At 43.3% G+C, this 17,467-nt stretch overlaps 1 protein-coding gene across 3 annotated transcripts in view; it reads right to left on the bottom strand.

Moving 5' to 3' along the window:
• Positions 1–11,418, bottom strand: part of ZFAND3 (zinc finger AN1-type containing 3) — a 401,645-nt gene extending 390,227 nt beyond the window's left edge. Inside the window, exon 1 of one of the 3 annotated variants that reach the window (XM_036248099.1) lies at positions 11,382–11,418. Coding sequence is in view for 2 of the 3 variants with exons in the window: in XM_036248097.1 (XP_036103990.1) it covers positions 10,672–10,742 (71 nt within the window). In the remaining variant the exon portion in view is untranslated. Of the gene's footprint in view, positions 1–10,671; positions 10,957–11,381 lie in introns of those variants that run through there. The other 2 variants (XM_036248097.1, XM_036248098.1) reach the window with 2 other exon arrangements.
• Positions 11,419–17,467: the final 6,049 nt, after the last annotated feature.

Here is a 17,467-nt window from a genome sequence, read left to right as displayed (position 1 = left end):
TCCAATCAATAAAAGAATAAAGCACAAATTCCCCTAAGCAAGCATTTTTGTGGATCAACATCCAAGAACACTTTACTTTTAAAGGTGAGTAGCACAGCTTTGTGTTAAAAGGGAAAAGCAAACCAGATAAAAATGGGTAAAGCCATACTCTGTGGAGTTTTTGTTTTTGTTTTTTTTTATCCTCACCCGAGGACATTTTTCGATATTTTGTTCACATAGAGTGAGAGGGAGAGAGAGAGAGAGAAACATCGACGTGAAAGCGACACATCGAGTGGTTGCCACCCACACGACCCAACCAGGGCCGGGGACAAACAGCAACCGAGGTATGTGCCCTTAGCGGGAACCGAACCCGGGTCTCTCCGGCCGCAGGCCAACGCTCTAACCGCTGAGCCAAACCGGCCAGGGCATAATACTGCTTTTTTTTTTAACCTCACCCGAAGACATTTTTTGTTCAGATAGAGTGGGGGAGAGAGAGAGAGAAACATCGACGTGAAAGGGACACGTCGAGTGGTTGCCACCCACACGACCCAACCAGGGCCGGGGACAAACTGCAGCCCTTAGCGGGAATCGAACCCGGGTCTCTCAGGACCGCAGGCCAACGCTCTAACCGCTGAGCCAAACCAGCCAGGGCTTCTGTGGAGTTTTTGTATATACTATATGCAAAGTTTCATATGCAGACACATAAAGACTTGAAAAAACTAGTTTTCTGGGTTTCACTGGCAACTGAAGGAGATAATGAATATCATCCATGCCTCCCCAGGACAGAAACCAAGAAATTATAAATCTAGAAACAACTCCAGTGAAATACACCATACCTCAAGCTTATTTTTTATTATTTCTTGCTGGTTAATATACTTCTGGCAAGTTCTTAAATAAGTGTATTATTCATTCTACTTAGTGTCTCATGTGTATGTCAAAAAAAAATTTATTTCAGAAGATAACTTTGCCAGCACATCTATCCACCTAAAGCACCCTAGAAAGGGTTGAACATTGAAAAATGATGACCTGAGGCCCTGGCCAGGTAGCTCAGTTGATCAGATCATCCTGATACACCAAAGTTGTGAATTCCATCCCCTGTTGGGGCACATACAAGAAACAATGAGCCCTGGCAAGGTGGCTCAGTTTGTTGAAGTGTCATCCCATACACCAAAAGGTTGGATTCCTGGTCAGGGCACCTAGGTTTTGGGTTCAATCCTCAGTCAGGGCACATACAGGAGGCAACCAATCAATGTTTCTCTCTCACACAGATATTTCTTTCTCTCTCTCTCTCTCTCTCTCTCTCTCTCTCTCCCCCTTCCTATCTAAAATCAATAAAAATGTATCCCCAGGTGAGGATTAAAAAACCACCACCAACGAATGCATAAATAAGTAAAACAACAAAACAATGTTTCTCTCTCTCTCCTCCCCTCTCTAAAATAAATGAATAATGACCTGAAAAAGGCAGAGACTTTGAATGCATAGACATAATCAGTAAAGTCCTCCACTCAATCTGTAGTCTACAAATTCTTGCCCCCACTCCACTTAGGTATCATAAGCTACAGAAACCCCCCTGGCCGGTTTGGCTCAGTGGTTCAAGCATCGGCCCACAGACCAAAGACTCACAGGTTTGATTCCGATCAAGGGCACATACCTCTGTAGCAGTTCAGTCCCTGGCCCTAATCCAGGTCGTGTGGGAGGCAACCAATCAATGTCTCTCTCTCTCCCCCTCCCACTCTATCTAAAGATAAATGGAAAAATATCCTTGGGTGAGGATTTAAAAAGAAAGCATTAAGCTACAGAAACCTCTCATATAGTGTTCAGGAATGCTACCAATGCAAGCATGTAAGAGAAAATCAAATGCCTGACTCAAGACCCTGACTGCAGGAGGAGTATTTGTGATATTTTTGTATGGTCAGATACTTCTCCTTTCAGAAAGTGTGGCTGAGAGTACGATTGTTTTATATACGTAAATGCACTTCAACTTACCAGCGTGTAAGAAGTAGACAGGATATCAGCAGCTTTTACAATACACCACTCCACTTCAGCATAAAAAAATGAGAAAAGACACTCCACCAAAAGGTCCCAGGTACAACATCACCAACCTCACTGTTTGCCAGGTCATTCATGATGAGGCAGCAAAGAGGCTAAATAGAGCCTGTCCACAAACTTGAAACAAAAAAATATTGTGGTAGTGATAGGTCCTAGGTCAGTGATAACAAGCTGCATCAGTGACCTCTCCCAGGACATTCTTCTGCCCTAATACAAAATCACACCTGCCTATGATACAGAACATCTGGTACAGATGAATGAATAGTTGCATTCAGCTAGTACTGCATGTTCTTCCTACTGCATTCTTCCTTCCTCTGGTTAACAGCTGCAGCCACAATCTCAGATATCCAGCAGTTTGCAGTTCTGACCCCTGGCCTCATGACAATGCATTTTCATTCATCTTGTGTCATTCCCTCAGCCTGGTATATCACAGATCACTTTGATTTTGCCCACTGCTGCTGGATATTCCAATATACTCCACCTTCCTCTGTATATAGAGAACTGAATTTACCAGAAAATCTAATGCACTTATCCCTAAATCACGTATCAAAAACTGCCATTTGAAATTTACATTTGTGAAAAAAATGATTCTTGCTCAGCCGATGTGGCTCAGTGGATTGAGTGGTGTCCTATGGACTGAGAGGTTCCAGTTGGATTCCCAGTCAGGGCACATGCCAGGTTGTGGGCTCAATTCCTGGTGGGGGTGGGAGGCGTGCAGGAAGCAGCCAATCGATGTATCTCCCTCGCTCTAAAAAAATCAATACAAACATATTTTTTTAAAAAAAGATTCTCTATTATTCCAACACCTCCCTATATAGACCTCTGAGAGTACCAATGAAATAGTGCAAAGAAGCCCTGGCTGGTTCAATTCCCAGCTCCGTCAGGGTCTGAGGGAGGTAACCAATCAATGTGTCTCTCTCACACTGATGTTTCTCTCCCCCCACACACACTATCTAAAAATAATAATATCCTTGGGTGAAGATTAAAAAAATAAATAAAAATAAAAAATAGTGTGAAGAGCAAAGATAATTGACTCAAAAGCTAACATGAAAAAAAAAGTTCAAATTATAGACTAATTTGTACTGAAATTTTAGTTCCAAAAAATGATCAAAGGAGTATTTCCCAGTAATCTGGATTAACAATAGTACTGCTTTAAACAATGAAAATAAAATATGTTAGAGCTGGAAAGAAACAGTTATATTAGATAAATCCCTCATTTTCAGAATATGAGACAACAGGATCTGGAGCTCTCACAAGAAAATAAGGTTGAATGTCAATTATATCTCAAAAAACTGAAAAGGAAAAAAAAATAGGTTTGAATATCCTGGCTGCCTACCTGGTCAACATTCTAGAACAGCCCTAACAGAACATTCTGGGAGAATGAAGTGTTCTGTATCTGTGTTCCTCAGTAGGGGAATCACTAGTTCTTGAGCTAGTAAGCACTTTAAATGTAGTTAGTGTAACTGAAGAACTGAATTTTTAATTTTAATTAGTATGATTTTAAATTGCTATGTTTAGCTACTGGCTACTATACTGGACAGCATAATTCTAGAATAGGATCTTAGATTCTGATTATTAAACATTTCAAATAAAGTTGCTTAAATCTCTCTTCTGCATTGAACACACATAGGACATTTCTTCCTTATGCCTAAATATCTCATTCAGCAACATAATCTTGTTATATAGGGACCCAGTCTAGAGCAGAATCAGCCTGTTTCTCAAAGCCCCTAGTAGAACTGAGTGACATCAGTGTCATCTACCCAGTTGGAATGAAGGCCCTCTTTTGCAAACCATTCTGCCACAAAGTCCTACAACATCCAACTAGCCTGAATCTGGATGATTTTTTAAGTGTTTCATTAAAATCATTAGAGTGTTGAGCTGTGATCAGTCACTTCCTACATGGGGCTTTGCTGAGATACCTTTCTTCAAAAAAAAAGCAGCCCTGGCCAGGTGGCTCAGTTGATTGGAGCATCATCCCATACACCAAACGGTTGCAGGTTCCATTCCCAGTCAGAACACTTAGCTGGGTTTCAAGTTCAATCCCCAGTTAGGTGCACATGAGAGGCAAGCAATCAGTGTTTCTCTCTCTCCCCGTCTCTACCTCCCTTCCTCTCTAAAATGAATGGAAACATATCCTCAGATGAGGATAATAAAAAAAAAAGAAAAAACTTTTTCTTCAACCTTAATCTATGATTATTATAAGATTTCAAAATTTGTATCACTTTACACAGATACAAATCTCCTTATAACCTAGTAAAAACAAAACAAAACAAAATTATATTAATTCTCACTCTGTTCTCAGTAAATAATATTTAATACATTGGGGTTCTTTTTTTATGGACTTTATTCATTTCAAAAAAATCTTAACCCTCTAATTTTTCTAGCTAGAAAAAGGTTAATTTGTGAAAACCAATGTTAACTTGAAAATCATTAAGGATTATTTTTAATAATTTTAGTCAAGCCCAGCCAGTGTGGCTCAGTGGCTGAGCATCGACCCGTGCACCAAGAGGTCATCAGTTCGATTCCTGGTCAGGACACATGCTCAGGTTGTGGGCCCAATCCCCAGTGCAGGGCATTCAGGAGGCAGCCAATCGATGTTCTTTTTCATCGATGTTTCTATCTCTCTCTCCCTTTTCCTTGCTCCCTAAAAATCCATTAAGAAAAAATATTTTAAAAAATTTTTTGACTAAAATTTTTTTCTTCATTGATTTTAGAGAGAGAGGGAGAGAGAGATAGAAAGATCAACAAGAGAGAACAATGATTGGCCACTTCCTGCATGCCCCCCACTGGGGGTTGGGCCCACAACCTGGGCATGTGCCCTGACCGGGGATCAAACCAGCGACCTCATGGTGCATGGATCGACGCTCAACCACTGAGCCACACTAGCTGGGCTTAGTCAAAACTTTTGTATTACTCAAAGTATTGGGTTCTCCTCTTTTTTGAAGAGGAAAAGGGTGATTAGGGAGGAGAAGAGGATAGTACCAAAAAAGTCATGTGTCCTATATGTTAACTGGCTGTAACTCTAAAGAGCTATTGCCTCAAATCAATGTAAATAAAAACCATGTTTTCTTTTTTAAAAAGTATCTCCCTGTGTTCCATCACATAAAAGAGGCAAATTTCCTATTTTCTAGACACCCCAAATGTAATCAGGAAAACAAAGCAAGTAGATAAACATATTGACAGTTAATAATTCATTTAAATCATGTTGTATCTTCAGGTGCACACAATATTCAAAGATGCAAAGAAAGCCCTGGCCGGTTTGGCTCAGCAGTTAAGAGTATCGGCCCTTGAACCAAAGAATCTCGGGTTCAATTCCGGTCAAGGGCATGTACCTCGGTTGAGATTCAATCCCTGGCTCTGGTTGAGGTTGTGTGGGAGGCAACCAATTGATGTCTCTCTCTCACATTGATGTTTCTCTCTCTCTCCCTTCCTATCTCTCACTCTATCTGAAAATCAATGGAAAAATATCCCCAAGTGAGGATTTAAAAAGAAAAGATGCAAAGAAAAACTGCACAAACAAGTTGTTTTGTTTTTAAGAAAACGTTTAAGGAGGTTTTATAATCAAGGGACAATTAGTGACATCACTGGAATGAACATTCGACTGATTAACTAGTGATTCATGCTGTGCTCTCATGAACTCGAAAGCCCATGTTAAGCTGGTTGAAGCGTGGCAACATGTTCCAATTGGGAGACAGAAACTGCAGAATCAAACCAAGTGTGAGGGCCACACACTGCCAGGAGCCAAGCACACTAACCAGATGACTCACAAAGTGACAGAAACAGAGATCTATAGCAATTCCCAAAGACTAGGCTCAGAAAAAAAAAAAAGAAAAAGAAAATATAGGTATATAAATATGTATGTAAAATCTATTTAAGGTAACTTAATTATCTTGTGATTCTCAAAAGTAAAATGGAATAAAACAAATTATGTTATATGTTCAATTAACTTTCTACTAGTAACCATTTCAGGAATAGAATTTATTTTGTTAGATAACTGGTGATCTCTGCATAACTTCATCTTTATTTAAAATATACCTATTATCTAGGGAAGGGGTGGGTTACATCCAGCAAGTGGGCCATATAAGGCCTGCAAAAATCAATACCAGCTAACATCACAAGCCTCATCAAATTAGCCTGACCAAATATAGCAGGTTAATTTTTAAGTTGATAATTTTGTATGGCCAGGAAGGATGTTATAAATATCCAAATGGCCCCTGGCAGAAAAAAGGTTCCCCACCTCTGATAGAGACAGACTCATGGATAGAGAGCAGGCAGACAACTTTAAGTGTGTGTGGGGGGGGAGGGGGGCAGACTGTATAAAAAAGAAAGAAAATTCCTGGAAGTGAACAACAGTTGTGGTGATTGCAGGGGGTGGGGGGGGGGCTGGAAGAGGGCATAGAGTGAATAAATGATGATGGAAAAAATGAAATAAAAAGCAATGCTGTATTCAAAAAAGTAAATAAAATACATCTATTATCTAGAAGATCTAGTGGGTAAGTAAAATAATTGCTTCAACAGAAGATATCACAAAGGTGAAACACCAATAAAATTTATTTCCCTAAAGAATATACTGCTTTGCCCAGCCAGTGTGGCTCAGTGGTTGAGCATCAACCCATGTACCAAAGGGTCGCCGGTTTAACTCCTGGTCAGGGCACATGCCCAGGTTGTGGGCGGATCCCCAGTGGGGGACAAGGAGGAGGTGGCCAATGGATGTTCTCTCTCACAGATGTTTCTTATCTCTCTCTCTCCCTCTCCCTTCCTCTCTCTCTAAAATCAATAAAGAAAAAGAATACACATTGCTTTAATATTTCTTTCATGACTTGATTCATTAGAAAGAAAAGCTTTTCTTTTTATATCGAAACAATAGTATACCCAATAAACCCCCTATTTAAATATTTCATTATTCCCTAAATACCAGACTGAACATTTATGTCTACTCTAACCTTATTTATGGAAGAAATAGTACTTCCTAAAGTTTTCATAAAATTACATTGCAATTGCCCTGGCCGGTTTGGCTCAGCGGTTAGAGCGTTGGCCTGCAGTCCAGAGAGACCCAGGTTTGGTTCCCGCTAAGGGGACGTACCTCGGTTGCGGTTGGTCCCCAGGGTCCTGCTGTTAGCAACCACTCAATGTGTCAATTTCACATCGATGATTCTCTCTGTCTCCCTCCCTCCCACTCTATCTAAACAAAAAAAAAAGGAAAAATGTCCCTGGGTGAGGATTAAAGGAAAAAATTAAAAAAGAACTTCCAAGTTTTATAAACAGGAAGTCTTCAACAATTTCCAAGGTAACAAAATTTCCCAACAGAAAGATGGTCTCTCTATAAAATAGTTCAAAAATAGGAGAAACATCTGTAACAAAAGTTAATTAATTTAAAAAATAAAATAGTTCGAAAATTACCTGCACACAATATAAACCAAGAGGGAGAGAACTATAAACTTTCTATGTTCTAAGCACTAACACATTTGCATCATATGCTCCTCTTGGCATTCTCCTTTCTAACTGTGCTCCCACAAAAAGACCTCAAAGCTCTCCTATTTAACCAAACTCCACTGATTGGTGTCCTGACTGAACAGTGCTGGACAGCAAGCCCTGCAGCCTAAGTCACTGGAGAAAAAAGCAATCCTAAAGGAAATGCCTTTAGTCTGCTGGTGCCAGAACATTCTGCTGAGGCTTCTCTGCAAAGGGCTGGGTGTGGGCCCTGGGTAGCTGACTTTACAGACCTACAGTTCCCACAGAATGCAATGCTGACTAAGTTTTCAGATGTACCTTCATTTTCATGAAAGGAAAAGGCAAAAGATACCTCCTGAATGGCTTTCACATCTATCTATTTCTCTCCATTCTCCCTGGCCACTCTCATCACTGGCCTGTATTACTCCTCCTAAGTCTTCTGTTATGTCTGGCAACACCCACAAACACACATCGTACATCATATTCATAGAGACTCACACAACCATACCCACACACTCAGGCCACTCTCAAGATGATCCAGTAATCTTTCACATTAAAGGAAATCACATCACTACCCCCTCAAGGTTCTGCAATAGCTCCCAAGGATAAAAGCACTCAGGATAAAAGTCCAAAGTCCTAAGCATTACCTTTGGGACCTGCATTATCAATTGCTCTCACCATCTAAGCCTCATCTTCAGGCAATCCCCCTTCAAAGTCGACCCCAATAAACTTTCAGTTCTTCAAATGTGCAGTACTCTCTCACACATCCAGGCCTTCACCCATGCTATTCCCCTCTGACTGAAACACTCTTCTCCCTACCTATCTCTCTTCTCTCTTACAGGACGACGCTAGTGTCACCTCCTCCAGGCTACCTTCCTCTACCTCCCACATAACTTGTACCAATCCTAACACATTGTACTGTAACTGTCACTTTACTTCTCCATGCCCCCTGCTCCCAGAGGATGGGGAGAGTACCCCTTGTCATTATAAGAGGCACTCAAAATTTTCTGAAAATACACTAAGGTTATTTAATGAACATAATATGAATGTCATCCATGCAATAAAGGAAACATGTTCAAAGTCAGTTAAGAAACGATGGAAACGACGCAGCAATTTCATTATACTTTGGTACAAAATGCAAACTACACAGGTGCCTACAAACACCTTTAGACAAGGTTAAAACGTGACATATTAAAAAGAACACCCCTTTTCACCATAAAAATATTAGTTTTGTGATCACTACTCCTGTCAGACAAATTGCAGTTCATAAAAAGTGCCAGACTGAAAGTATCAAAAAAGAAGCTCTGGTTGCATATAGGTCAAGAATAGCATCAGTCTAACTATCCCTCTTTGATACTATCAAACTCTTGGCATCACTGAGAACTTTGTTGGCTGAAGGTAAAAAGCTCATCCAATCCCTTAATTTCTAAATCTTGATATAAGTCTTTCAATAAGAGTTCCACTCATGACAATAGTCCCAAGGACATAAACATGTTGCCAGGAAACAGAGCTCTGATATATCCTGGGCATTCGTTGCCATTGGCAGCTACTTTCTTTGAGCCACATGTCTTCTTACAATGAGTTACAATCTGAGGCTCGTGACATCAGATTTTTCCAGGGCTGCAGACTGATGTCATAAACATCATGGTAGTAAGCACTCTAAAGAGTTCACCAACTCAACCCTAAATTCCCTGTATACAAGGGGCAAGTTATCCACCCTCTCTAAGCCTGTTTCCCCATCTATAAATAAAGAGATAAGATTTCATAAGATTCTTGTGGGAGTTAGACTGTCCAAGATAGTACTTAATAGATAACCGAATTCTTATTTTCAAATCAGAAAGAAGGGAAGACTATAAAACATAAAATATTTTCACATCTTCAGAACTTTTGGTAATGTCACAACTTATTTTTTACTAATGTCCTTCCAACTGGGAAATTTTTATAAAAGGCAGAAAGATGAGAAAATGAGACTATTTCTTCATCATAACCCTTAGATCTGACAAATTACACAGAAATCTACATTAAGATACGCTTCCTAATCTTCTCTGCCCTCTCAAAATCATTGCCTTAATTTCTACCTTAACCACTCCTAATTTCTAAAAGATAGGAAAGATAAAATACTTTAATACATCTTCCCAAGATGTCCTCACCAGAAATAATCATTTCCTTACTGTCTCTATGCACCTCCAAATACAGAGTCTTTGGAAAATAAAACAAAAAGATAAAAAGGTCTCAATCATAAGAGTTGGCCTTGGAAGTCTCCAGTTCCCTTACAATAGAACTAGAGTCATCAGGTACTATGAAGGCACCTGTTAGGTAAGAGGGGTGGCAATCTATTAAACTCAAGTGTTCCAATTTTCAACTTTCCCACTTCATATTTTTCAATTCTAACAGAAGAGCCAAGTAATAACATAAGATGGTCAATGCCAATATTTTTATCATTTAAAAAAAAAAAATGAGGAGACAAAAGAATTTGAGCCAATTAAACAAATCGGCTCTCACGTTCCCAAGCCAGGCTCGCTTGAGTTTTCTGTGGGGTTTGGGGGGTTTTGTTTTGTTTTTTTGACAAGGAAATTTTGCAGATATTCTGAAACGTGTTTTAATAAAGGTGAGGCTCCAACTGTCTTATAACTTTCCCTCAGCCTGGATTCTGGTCTTGATTTTTAAAAATGGTGACATATGAGCAGCTTCTTAAAAGCAAATGGGGCACTGGGATACATGTAATTTAGGAAGTGATGATGCAAGTCTCCGGGGGACAGGGAGGAGGGGAGGTGAAAAAGTCAGAGGAAATACCCTCCAGGAGCCTGGGCACCAACTCATACCAAGGAGGGGGGAACGAAGGGCTGGCCTCCACATGCCAAGAAGAGGGGGCACCCCAGCTCCACCATAGGTACCAACGCCGCGCCCACATCCCTCCCCGGTGCCCTGCCCCCAAACCCGTGGCCCGGGCCTTCCCAGTCGGCCCGAGCCTCGGGCAGAAGAGTCCCAGAGGCTGGCAGAGCACCCCAGGCAGTGCCTTCTCTGCCCACCCCCACTCCCCACTCGGCACCCCTCCCCGGGACTCGGCCTCTGCCTCCTCCCGGTAGGCCCGGCTTGAGCCCAGTCCCCGGGGTTCGGGCCTCCCCGGGCCCCGAGGCCCGCCTAGGATGCCCCCGCGCCCGCGCCCCTGCCCCCACCCGGTCGGGCACTTACCCCCAGAAGCCGCAGGGACAGCGAGGCGGCAGGCTGGGCGCTTTGCTGCGCTCGCTCCCGGCGTCTCCCATGGTGCTCGGCGGCGGAGGCGGCGGAGCTCGGCGGCGGTGGCGGCGGCTGGGCCTGGGCCCCGCACGAAGGAGGCGGCGGCGACGGCGGGGGGCTCGGGGCGGGGGAAGGGGGAGGGAGCAGGCGCGCGGGCGGGCGCGAGTCCGGGGCTCCGAGCCGGGATTCCAGGCCGGTCAGCTGGAGGCGGGCCGCACCACTAGGCCTGCAGAGACGGGGGGGCAGGGGGAGGCGCGGAGAGGAGTGGGAGGGGAGCTGAGGAGGAGGGGCGTGCGGGTGAACCGAGGACCACGGGGGGGGGGGAGAAGGGAAGACCGGGCGCCGTCGGCAGCTCCCACCGCCGCTCCCAGCCAGAGCGATGTCCGGTACGGCGGCGCTGGGAAGGACCTGAGGGCCCCGCCAGCTCTGGCGTAGCAGCGGCCGCAGTGAAGCTCCAGGCCCCGCTCGCTCTCCCCTCCCCCGAAGGTTGCTCTGACCGGACAATGGCCGCTCCGCCCCCTCCCCTCCTCACGCGCCCCTCCCAAGAAGTCACAATGGTCTCGCCCGGGGGAGCCACAGCCAAAGCCAAGCAGCTGATCAGCTGGGATCCGGGTGTGCCACTTTGTTCAGCACCTCAAAGGAGTAGTATGGGGCTATGAGCGAACCTAGAGTGGCAGGCTATCACTCGGCGTCGGGCCTGAGGCTTCCGTACTCTTGGGACTTTTAAAATCTGAGGCAAATTTACCTCCCCCCACCCTCCACGTATGAGGAAAGGGGAGCCGACTCCTGAGTACTTGGGGGCGCGTCGCCTCCCCCCAGACGTGAATGGTATGCCCCAAGTGGGAGGGGGAGGAGCAGATTAGTTGTTTAGGGTAAGTTGGGCCAGTCCCAGAGCAGTGGCCGAGCGCTGCGCATGTGCTCAGAGACCCGGTAACTGGGTACGGGGAGGGGCCTGGAGGGAGTGCTTCCAAACCCGGAAGTGGGTCTGGGTCTCGGTTTTCCAGGGAAAGTCGGTGTCTTCCGCTGCCACAGAGGTTCCTGAAGCGGCTGCTCACGGTTCCGGGCGATCCTAGGAAGTATTTCTGCACAGACTGCCAACCCCCTTGAAATCTCTCTTCCTTCCCAGGCCCCTCACACCCGACCCACTCTCCCAGTTTCACTCGAGGAACTGGTCTCTTGGCAGTGATGAACTTAATGGGAGATGTTCCTCCCCTCCTCCAACCCTTCAAGGGCGGGAGGCGGGAGGGTAGTGTCCAGATCTGATTCCATGCCCCTTTTCCTCCGCTCTGGCACCCCCCAGCCTCAGACGCAAGTCCACTCGCTAAGCCTAGGCTAGAAGAACCTCTTTTCCTCCTAGAGTGGACATGCTTGGATTTTGAAGGGGAGCTCTGACCGAATCAGTGATGGAAATGGATGAGTGACCAAAGAAGTTGGAACCACTAAAAAATGAGTCCTTTAGCTCTCCGTGTCTTGGATTCTGAACTCATTCTGAGCTCCAGCCAAATGTAATCAGAAAGTGATTGTTGGTGATTAATTTCACCACGGAGGAAACTTCCACCAGACCTTCTGGAGAGCTGACCCACAGCTGAGGCCCTTATGGGTGAACGGGTGAACTTCGAAAGTCCTTGATACTTCCAGGAAGGAAGGCTTCTGTGTAATCTGACCTGGTGGGGAGACCAGATCAATTTTATTACCAAATGTTATTTTATTGCTGGATATACTATCTATTCATTCTCTGTGGACTTGTGACGTCCACAAATCTCTCAGATTGAAGCAAACCAATCCATGTTTGCTGAGCTGGAGAGCGAATCTGATAAAAGCCACTCTTAGTCAAGGCTCTTTTGTCTGTAAGTAACAAACCCACCGAAACTTTCGTGCAAATAAAAATTGTTGAAAGAAATAATCTTCTAGTACCCAGGAGCACAGAAAGCAACAAGATCTCATGAAGGACTAGAACAAGGATCTTAAAATATCAACAGGAAACCAAGTAGCTATTCCTTCATTATCTTTCTCTCTGGTCACATGTTTTTCCATAGCTACTTATCTCTTCAGAGCTGCGTCATTCTTGCTTCATTCAGACTTGCTTTCACTACTTCTCTAGAAACATAGTAAAAGATGACTGCCCAAGTGTACCTAGCCTCACTTCAAGAACCAACAGAGATTAATTCGAATCTATGAATCCTAATTGGTCTATGTTGTCAAACCTCTGTTTTGTAGTGCAAATGTGGCTGCCAGAGGCCCATCTTGTAGCCTGCAGTTCTCCAAGAAGATCAGTTATGTCCTTAGCAAAGATTTCAAAAGGTGACTAACACCAAAAAGGAACAAATTACAGCCTGAAATTCAGAGCATAAAGAACAATGGGCACAGTCAAGAATTCCCCAATGGCCCTGGCAGATTGCTCAGTGGTTAGAGTGTCATCCCTCACACCAAAAGGTCTCCAGTTCAGTTCCCAGTCCCAAAATGGGAGGCAACCAATCTCTCTCTCTCTCTCTCTCTCTCTCTCTCTCCCCCCCCCCCTCCCTTTCACTCTCTCGAAAAATCAATGGAAAGTGTCCTCTGGTGAGGATTAACAAAATTAATTTTTTAAAAGAACTATCCACCTGGCCAGTTTGGCTCAGTGGTTAGAGCATCATCCTGTGGACCAAGTACTCAAGGGTTCAGTTCCAGCCAAGGGAACATAACTCAGTTGCCATTTGTCCCCAGCCCTGGACAGGGTCATGTGGGAGACAACCAGTCAATGTGTCTCACATTGATATTTCTCTCTCTCTCTCTCTCTCTCTCTCTCTCTCTCTTTGTCTTTGTCTCTCTCTCCCCCTCTCTCCCTCCCCTCCACTCTATCTAAAGATAAATGGGAAAAAATGTCCTCAGGTGAGGATTAAAAAAAAAAAACAACTTTCCAACAAAGTAACTACTACTTAAACTATTTCAGGCCAAATTTAAATGGCACTCTCTCAAAGAAGTCTTCACTGACCACCCCCACTGGCCTCAATTAAAATTATGTTGTCCCATATTTATCTTCTGTAGTACCCTTTTTCTTTGTAGCACCTATCACAGTTTATAATTAAATATTTATTTGTGTGTCTCCTCTCCAAAGATCATGTCTGTTTTGTTCACTGCTATATACACAATGTCCAGGGCACATTTGGTAAGGCATTCAATAAATTTGTTAAGCCCTGGCTGGTTTGGCTCAGTGGTTGGAGCGTCGGCCTACGGACCAGAGAGTCTGGGGTTCGGTTCCCGCTAGGGGCACGCACCAAAAAAAAATTTTTTTTAATAAATAAATAAATAAACTTGTTGAATGAATAAAAAGGCACAATAGTTTCTTAATCGATGAGAAACTCATATATGAATTGGCATTCTTATCAGACTATCCTGGGAGAATGTCTCCAACACCATCCACTTCCCTAATAGACAAACTCCCTGTGAGCTTTTTCACCACACTGTAGTTGTATTCAAGGAGACCCAGTGTTCATCTGCTTCATCATATGATGTTTGTAGCAACTAACTTTTCACGCTTAGTTCCCAAAGTGTCTATCTGAAGAGCATTTGAACCAATTGCTATAACATGCCCATTTAGTTGGTCAAAAACTCAGAAATGACATAAAATGTCAGCATCATCAAATTAGGGAACCAAAGTGTGGGGTAATTGGCTGAAGTGCTTCTGTCAATTGTTGTGACTATTCTCTGGTGTGAATTACATTCCGGATAAACCTGTGATGTGATTCTTGGAGGTAGTTTGCAATCACTAAAGGGAGCCATGTACATGCTCAGTAGAGTCTAGTAAAAGATAATATTAATGCTTAAGCAACCAGAGCCCTTAAAGTAGCAACTGAGGTAGTATGGGTAGTATGAGGTAGTATGGGTGTGACTCAAGGTCAGGTTCACAAGGATTGCTTTCTTAGTAATACTGAGTCCAAAGACTTTAGCCCTAGAAGATAAAACCCAAAAGGAAGAACTTGTAGAAAACTGAGAGTAGATGATCCTCTAACTCTGATTCTAGCCCTTAACCCCACAACTCTCTAATTCCCACTTCCAATCCTTTCATCATTATAGTTCATTCTAACGTGGTATTATCCCCCATATCCAATCCAAAGTCTAGCCTCAATATTAATCCTAATCTTAATATCTGTAAAATTTAATTCTCGATTTCAAACCTAATCCCAATCCTAATTCTATGAGCTCCTTGCCTTGCCACTGAGTTATTTTCCCCAGCTATTCTTTCTTGTGTCCCTTAACCCTGACCCACTCCTGGGAGCAGAGAACTGTATAACACCCTGGATCCCTGGGAAGAATGGATGCCAGTTTCAATAATTTTTTTTAAAGGTCTTGAGCTGCCAGGAAAAGGAACGTGAGGCATCTCTCACCTGCACAGGACACAGAGACCCTGTCCAGTGACACCTGATCCCATTGCCTAATTCAGGAGCTACTCGGCCTCTGAACGCCCAGAAAAGAAGCACTCCAAGTCCCTGTGTAGACTCAACGATGAGTGGTTCAGTTCGTCACGAGCAGAAAACTTGAGATCCTTCTGCAAAATGATCGGGTTAGATCAGACGAATGGCTTTTAAAACATGTTCGCAGATTAAGAATTCTGGTTTCTGTTCTCCCTAACTTGGGTTTGGTTTCTCAAAGGGGAAAAAAACTTATTTTTTTAAGTCACTGAACCAGACCCTATCTAAGGTTCCTTCTGGCCCTCGAGTTTTCTGATGTGCAGTTGATTCTTTTAGTCACTTACGGTTCAGTTGGCATGGATAAACTCTCAGAGCCAAGGGAAAAGATGAGCAACCAAGCATACCCTCTCCAGCCCTTCTCAAGAAACTAAAAATAAATAAAATAAAATGAAGAGTGCAATGGGAAAGGGGTGGAGAGGAAAAAATACTGCCATTTCATGTTCTCATGTTTGTGAAGCAATTGCTTATTTCCCTGCTGCTCACATTCATCTTGGTGTGAAATTTGATTTTACTGACTTTTAAATTTCTTCTCAAGAATGAAAATATTGTTTTTCTCAGAAATACTTGACCTTTGTGGGTAGAAAAATTCAAGTAATGAGATAGCAAAAGTCCTCTGGAATACCACCTCCCTGAGATACCCTTTGTTAAGAGTTTGGTATACAGCCCTCCAGGCTTTTCACTTATATATGGTTATATAAATGGGGTGATTCAACACACAACATATTCTAGCTGATTATTATTATTATTTTAATCCTCACCCGAGGATATTTTTCCATGATTTTCAGATAGAGTGGGAGGGAGCAAAGGAGAGAGAGAGAGAGAAACGTCGATGTGAGAGAGACACATTGATTAGTTGCCTCCCACATGACACCAACCAGGGCTGGGGATCGAACCACAACCGAGGTACATGCCCTTGACCAGAATGGAACCCGAGACTCTTTGGTCCGAGGGCCAATGCTCTAACCACTGAGAAAACCTGCCAGACTCTAGCTGATTATTTTTAACTTAGAAATATGTCATGGACATCTTCCATATCTATGCATATAGCTATGCAGTATTGTAGCTAAATGTACTATTAGTCAGGGTTCTCAGATGATAGATAGATAGATAGATAGATAGATAGATAGATAGATAGATAATACATACATAAATAGATTATATATATATTTAAAACTATATATGATATTTATTTGTTTATATTTACCATATATAAGAGACTTATTATAAGGCATTGGCTCATACCATTATGGAGGCTGAAAGATCCCAAGATCTGCATTCCAAAGGCCTGAGAACCAGGAGAGTCTATGGTATAAGTTCCGGTATGAGACAGGAGAGACCAATGTCACAGCTGGGAGACCATCGATTCTCTCTTGCTCAACTTTCTGATCTACTACTCATGCCTTTAATAGACTGCCCATAATGGTAAAGGCAATATGTTTTACTCAGTCTATTGATTCATATGTTAATCTCATCTTGAAACACTCTCAGAGACATACCCAGAATGTTTAACCAAACATCTGGGCATTCCATGGCCCAGTAAAGTTGACACATAAAATTAACCATCACACTACAAAGTCAAGTTGCATGAGTTCAAATCTGGATTCTACCACCTACAAGCTCTAAGACTTTAAGGAAGTTACTGAGGCTTTCTGTGCCTCCGTTTCCTCATCTGTTACAGGGGGCATCTGTAATGGGCTATGTTTTTATTTTTATTTTTTTTATCCTCACTCGAGGACACTGATCCATTTTTTGTTCAGACAGAGTGGGAGGGAAAGAGAGGAAGAGAGAGAGATAGAGAAACATCGACACAAAAGGGACACATCAAGTGGCCGCCACCCGCACGACCCAACCAGGGCCGGGGGCAAACCACACAGGGACAAAGGCACATGCCCTTAGCAGGAACCAAATCCGGGTCTCCCTGGACCGCAGGTCAATGCTCTAACCGCTGAGCCAAACCGGCCAGGGCAATGGGCTATGCTTTTAAACTACCCAGTTTCTCTTTGGTAGTCCCACTTCTCCTGCTCCCAGGACTTCTCAAAGATGCACACACTACTGAGGTTTAGTCAGAGAGCCCTGGTTTTGGCTCCAGGAGTTCAGCTGGCTCAGGGAGAGCCAGGGTCCTTCCCTGGCTGACTTGCTAGCTTTGCCTTCTGAGATCAAGTGTCCTTAGGCTCATGCAAGCTTGAAGTTACTGAGGGTCCCTCGATGTGAAGCAGGCTGCCTGAGGATCAAGCCAACAGAGAAGAAAAAGAGAGATGAAGAGAGAAAAAAACTAAATCATTAAGACATTGAGTCCTTGAATC

This window comes from Molossus molossus, unplaced genomic scaffold, assembly GCF_014108415.1.
Source record: "Molossus molossus isolate mMolMol1 unplaced genomic scaffold, mMolMol1.p scaffold_m16_p_8, whole genome shotgun sequence".
Taxonomy (NCBI): domain Eukaryota; kingdom Metazoa; phylum Chordata; class Mammalia; order Chiroptera; family Molossidae; genus Molossus; species Molossus molossus.
Note: the sequence above shows the minus strand (reverse complement) of the source record. Positions and strands in the feature narration are given on the sequence as shown.